This window comes from Coloeus monedula (assembly GCF_965178545.1).
Source record: "Coloeus monedula genome assembly, chromosome: 1".
Taxonomy (NCBI): Eukaryota; Metazoa; Chordata; class Aves; order Passeriformes; family Corvidae; genus Coloeus; species Coloeus monedula.
In genome coordinates this window covers 20,689,938-20,695,937 of record NC_138781.1, presented here as the reverse complement: position 1 = coordinate 20,695,937, position 6,000 = coordinate 20,689,938, and the positions used below count along the sequence as shown (strand labels likewise).

At 37.8% G+C, this 6,000-nt stretch overlaps 1 protein-coding gene across 1 annotated transcript in view; it reads right to left on the bottom strand.

The window, feature by feature from the left end:
• Positions 1–332: 332 nt before the first annotated feature.
• TRDMT1 (tRNA aspartic acid methyltransferase 1) overlaps positions 333–6,000 on the bottom strand; it is a 29,080-nt gene continuing 23,412 nt past the window's right edge. Inside the window, exons 10-11 of the mRNA XM_082299023.1 lie at positions 5,132–5,261; positions 333–758 (exon numbers count right to left, since the gene is read on the bottom strand). Coding sequence (XP_082155149.1) covers positions 658–758; positions 5,132–5,261 — 231 coding nt within the window. The 3' untranslated portion in view covers positions 333–657. The remainder of the gene's footprint in view (positions 759–5,131; positions 5,262–6,000) is intronic.

Genomic DNA, 6,000 nt, shown 5'->3' with positions numbered 1-6,000 from the left:
CAGGGCTGTGATAATCTTGAAATATTTTTATTCAGCTGCACCTAAACAAATCATTCCAGACAGATACAGTTGGGTTCCAGAATCTTGCAAGTATTTAAAGAAGATGAGACAACCATAAAGGACAACACTATATCTTAAAAATTTTATACAAAATACTGAATTTAATAGTTTCATGAGCTACAAAAATCACATCAAAATTTCAGATCATATATAGAGTAAATCTTTTCAGAAGAGATAATTTACATTTAAAGATGAAGACATTTTTCACATAGAACTTGATCTCTGTACCTAATTAAAACAGCTTTGAAACAGTTGCACACGGTACTGAGAAAATGGTTTAAGATCAAATGAAATAAAATAGTCTTATCTTTTTTCATTCAAATATTTGCACATACTGCTCTTTTTCATTTTGCAAACTAAAAAATAATATTTAAATAATGCAAATAAGTCATGTAAACTTCCATTTAAATAAAACACCTATAGAGTTCAAATCCATCATGAATACAAGTTATTAAAAATGTATCAAAACTGTTCAGCAAAATGTCTAGACAAATATCTTGGTAAGCTCTGGTTTTTGCCCAGCTTCTATCAGCTTTCTCCTGAAAGACAGAAGTATTTTCTGCCACCAGTCCATATGCATCAGATTCAAGTTCTAAATTATTCAAGTAGAATGGAGATCAATTTTGCCACCACGTGTACGTTGAGGCTGTTTCCCAGAAGACGATAGCATTGCTTTACTGTTACCTTTTCAGGAAAACCTAAAACAAAAACATATAGTGCAACATCACTAGTCTGGGTTTGTTACTTTTTAGTCTTATTTTTTTTCAGAGAACATTTCTTACAGCAGTTATCACAGACTGCTGCAGAATCCACCCTCCCTTCAGCTTCCCCCCAAAATTCACAAAGTTACAAAATCAATTTGCAACCAGTTCATTGGATTTGGATCAGTTCTTCTATTATCAATACTGCCATCTCTAAGGTTTCACAAGAAGCTTCAAAGCATTCCTCTGCTGTGTAACTAATGCTGACCTACCTTCCCTTCAGAGGGCTCAAAACATCCAGCAGTCTCAGGGAGGGGCAGCAGCACTAAATCCCTGCACAACTGCTACTCTAGATAACATCCACAGAAGAACATGGCCACAACAGAAAGAAAACATGACGATTCTGCAGATGGATTAAACTGCACTTCTCAATAAGCTTTACATTGTACTTCCCACATGATCCCCTCTAACCAGCTCAGGCAAATCACGAGTCTCCCAGTGCAATACACCACCAGAACAGACTAAATGATGAGCAAGGCTTACTCAGCGAGTGATTAGGCAGTTGAACAATTTTCCATGTAATTCACTGCCGACCCTGTTAAACACACTCAGAAATACAGACAGCATCAGAAATGTCCATCCCATAGTAAGTGCATGGACTGGCAGGAAGAAGGGAGCGCTGGTAAAAATGACATCAGTCCAGGTATTGTGAAAGGACTGTGTTGTGTACTGAGTACCACTCCTGAGAGTGAAGCAGTTTCAAGCAGCCAGCTGGTCTGCTCTGTCCTTGCTTGCACTCTTACCTTACTCCAACTGTGAGGTAAAGTACATTTGCTTCAACCTGAGTGAAAGATGAACACCAGTGGTGGCTTAACTGTTAGGGTCATATAGTAAGCTGCTGAAACTTGACCACATTCAATTATTTCATCATTCCCTAAGAAGAAACACCTAACTTTGACTTGGAGGTCATCACCACCTCAATTAGCTCAGATGCATAAGCACACTGTGAGTGCAAGTAGTGATATGTATGCTCTGAAATTTTCACAGCTCTTCAGAAAAAATTCTCTTCCAGAGAGAGCTCAGGAGAGAATGTGGTTGGATAGCTGTTGAGCAAAAGAAGGCTCTGAGGAGGAGGTGGTGTCTGGGAGGAGTTGTTCCATCCTTCTCTGCCAGTTATTCATGCTTCAAATGTGGACTGCTTTGGTAAACACATCTTCTGCCAGCTCCATCCACTCTGCCCAGCTTCCTAAGCACTCACATTTGGGCAACTGTTCTTCTGTCTTTGGAACAATCACTTGCACTCCCACACACACTTCCTTAGATGGAGTTTTCACATTTGATCAATGATAAGGTACAGAATGAAGGCATTTTAAAAGAGTACATGAAAATAAATATGTATTTATGTGCACATACACACACAGGTGCACCAAGAAGCCTACCTGAATCTTGACAATGTCAGAATTCCTCCTTCTACCTTTTGGCAACTGAAAACCAAGAATTAATTTTCAGAACTCATGGACTCCTTTATCCCAAGCCTCCTCCCTCTGGCTGTTAACACTGTCTTGCACTTTTTATCTTCTTGGCTCCACACAGAATCAAAAAGTCAGATTCAACACCTCCCAGTATGCTGGCACTTGCTGCATAGCTCTCACTGTAGCATTTATGTCACACACAGTACTTGATGACATTGAGGTCTTAACAGCACGTACTGCCCCACCATATTAGCTTTTGCTTCCTAAAAGCTTGCATAAATTGCTAATAAGAAAAATGGAAAACACATCCTGACATCACTCTCATGAAAGCAGGTCACAGGTGTGAGAATGCTCTGTTCACTTTTAACGATATTGCTGTGGGACCCACCAGAGTGACTAAGACAAATGACTGCGGTATTTCATTGAACTGTAGTGCAATTACTATTTATACATTTAGATGTTAAAAGCACAAATAAATCTGGTCATGTTAAGAATGAACAATGACTTTAACTCTGGACCTCACATATTGGAAAAGGCCATCCACTTCTTAAAACACAGAACCATTTAGACAATCACATTTCTTCTGATGATACTGTAGCTGCACTAGTAACAGCATCTGCTACAAAGCTCCTGGCAGTGTGTTCACATAGTTTTCAGCTTAATAGTTTCCTCATTCTTCAGTTTCTTGGACCAACAACATATACGCAGGGGGTACAATTCCAAGCTTTCTGGTTTTGAAAATTTCAGCCTAAATGTTGTCAGTACAGAACACAGTAGCAGAGAACTTATAACACATTTTGCTCTGAAAATACCATATTTCACAATGATTACTTGTAGTTTAGCATGGGAGAAATGCTGTCAGGGCAACACCTTTTGCTGCAGCCATAAATATATCCACTTTCAAAAAAACCCAGAGCTTGCAAATTGTCAAAGGAAACTGAGACAGTACCTAAATTCACTAAAGATTTCAATCAGCCTAGAATCAAGTAACACTTTTTTAAGCAAAAAGTGGGAAATGTTTTAAACACAAAGAAATGTCAGACTTGTGACTCAACGCAGTGGGAAAATCATGCTCTGCCTATGAATCAGGAGCATATGCAAGAGGAAACCACCAAATAAGAGAGGCCTGCTTTTTGTGTTGTCAAAGTTGGAAAAGTAGTATAGAGAGGGAAGAGAACTGCAAGAACTGTAAAACAGTTAAAATACTAACTGCCATAATTATGGCAAAAGGGTACTGTCCTCTGAGAAGTGGAATCCCAAGCAACAAAAGACAGGTCTGCTAAATGAACACATTGTACATGGTGATGATCTGACTTCTTCTTCAGAAGCCTGACTTGTCTTCAGAGTTCAGTTCTGGTTTGCAAAAACATTGAACCTCACTGGTGTCTGTGCAGATGAGCTCTGAACAGAAAGTACGGTATCACTCCAAGCACTATGAAATTACCAAAGCCAAGTTTCACAAACTGTTCACCCCACATTAATGTAGTCTTCCAAATATAAATTTCTCCATTGTCTCAGTTCTCCCTTTGTAAAATACAAGCAACATTAATCCAATTGCACCTCTCAGTAATGTTGCAGAGACTGATATAATAGTGGGAAAGTTCCATCTGTGTTTAAAGAAAAGAGAAAATAGGCAATTCTGGGTTCAAAAGAGATCTCGAGCAGCATGATAAGCCTATACAAGCCCAATCCAACTCTGTTAAGTTCAAGTATCTTGACATCAGCCTACATGGATATGGAACAGAGCTGTGCTTAAAGGCTTTCTGAAAAGAGAACAGATCTATTAAAGAAGAGAGGCTATGAAAAAACATTGCATGTTGATATATAACAACACAGCACACGCTTGCAAATACTCATAAACATGTAAGCTTAGTGCTGGCAGCTCTAGTTTCACTGTGCAACCTTGATAATGTTCTCCAAATGTAGCATTTTCGAATATGAGAAGTAATAAATGAAAAAACAAACTAAAACTGTGAAAGAAAGACAAACATAGAAACAAGTCACATTCCTTAAGTCACTGAGGAAGTCAAAGAAAAATATAACAAATTACTCAAGGTCAGTGCTGTTTTACTCTTTGAGCAATCAGGGCTAGTGGAAGGGGGTTGAAATTAGGTGATCTTTAAGGTCTCTTCAAACACAAACCCTTTTATGATTCCATGGATGCTTTTGTTGCTGAGTGACAATTAATTCTTAGCAGGTAGTAACAGCTACACTTTCCTGCTTGCCCTTTTTTACAAGGAGAATTCTGATGAATTTATTTCAGGTTTAATTCTTGCTGATGTGCATCCAGTGTACTGATACTGCTGAGTTTTGTTCCTTGACTTCTTCAAAAAAAAACCACTTAGAAAACAAAGTAACTCACCAAGGACTGCCTTTTCTAGAAGAGAGATGGCTTAATAGATTGGTTACTCCTCAACAAAGAACTATCTGTATCATCTAAAATTCCCTTTCTGTCAGCAGCTGTAAATGTGTGGAAGGGAGAAAGCAAGAAGCCCAAACACTGAGAACCACAAACAGACTTCCTAAGCTGGCAGGATATGCTGATTTACCACAGTTGTGAGTAACACTGGCTGCAGAGTAAATAATTTCAACTTTAAACAAAGGTATTCCTTCATTGCGCTTCAGTAACAGAGCATTTTGCCTGCCAAAACCTTATTCTTAGCTTATGAAGATAAACCTCACCACAGAAGCTGGCTCTTACAAAATGTGAAAAAAACTGGTTGAAATTCAGAGAAATTCAAAGTTAGGCAAAATACAAGAATCAACCAATCAGGCGGGCTGAAAAAATGCAAAATAAAAAGAATGGATTAGTCCCAGAAAAAAAAAAAAAAAAAAAAAAAAAAAATACATTGGCATTTCTGAAGAATAATGTAGAAGGAGGTACTTTGTAGCACATACCAAATTCCAAAGGGAATCCATGAAGATTTGCTATTTCTCTTGGGGTAAAGTACCTCAGTTTTAGTGTTGACAATTTCATAAGCTTCTCTTCTTCTGGTAAGTTGTCAATATGCTTAAACACTGATTCAAGCTATGAAGAATATAAAAAACAAGAGATATGACTGATGCAGGCCAAATATGTAAAATTTACAGTCACATCTTAATAGAATGTTTCCTTAATTATCAAAGTGACAAAGACAATAGCATGTTTTGCTTGAAAGTGTCATTCATACTCTATTTTGCAGCCAGCATCTCAACACATGGACTTGCAAGAAAGAAATCAATGTTGCCATGAGGATGTTCATAATTTGTTCCTCCCGTTCCAACCTATACCAATACTTAATGGGGCAATCAAAGAACAAACATTTGTTAATGGCAAAGGACAGTGACTCAGTATAACTCAACAGCAGACCATTCATACAAATTAAGTTGTATGGATGCAGCTGTTCTAATACACTTGCTTTGCGATTATTCTGAATTCCTGAGCTGCATTCTTTTTATGTTTAGAAATGCCCTATAATATTAGTGACCAGCACAGAAGTGCAGGAGGCAGGGCTTGTGTACAAAACAGGCTTTGTGAAAAGTATCTTCGAATGCTGATTCACCAGTACATTTATTATCTTCCCCAATACCTAAACACCACTTGGTCATGAACTTAGTATCAACAGTAAAACTTTTCAAAATACTCTTCCCACATAAACTATAAGTTTGAAATTCAAACATGTTAAACATCTGACAATATTTACTGAATCATCTGTGTACAAAAAACGGCCCTCGATTCACAACACTGTACTGTAAGTTCTCCATACAACCAGTCATTTCTAATGTTT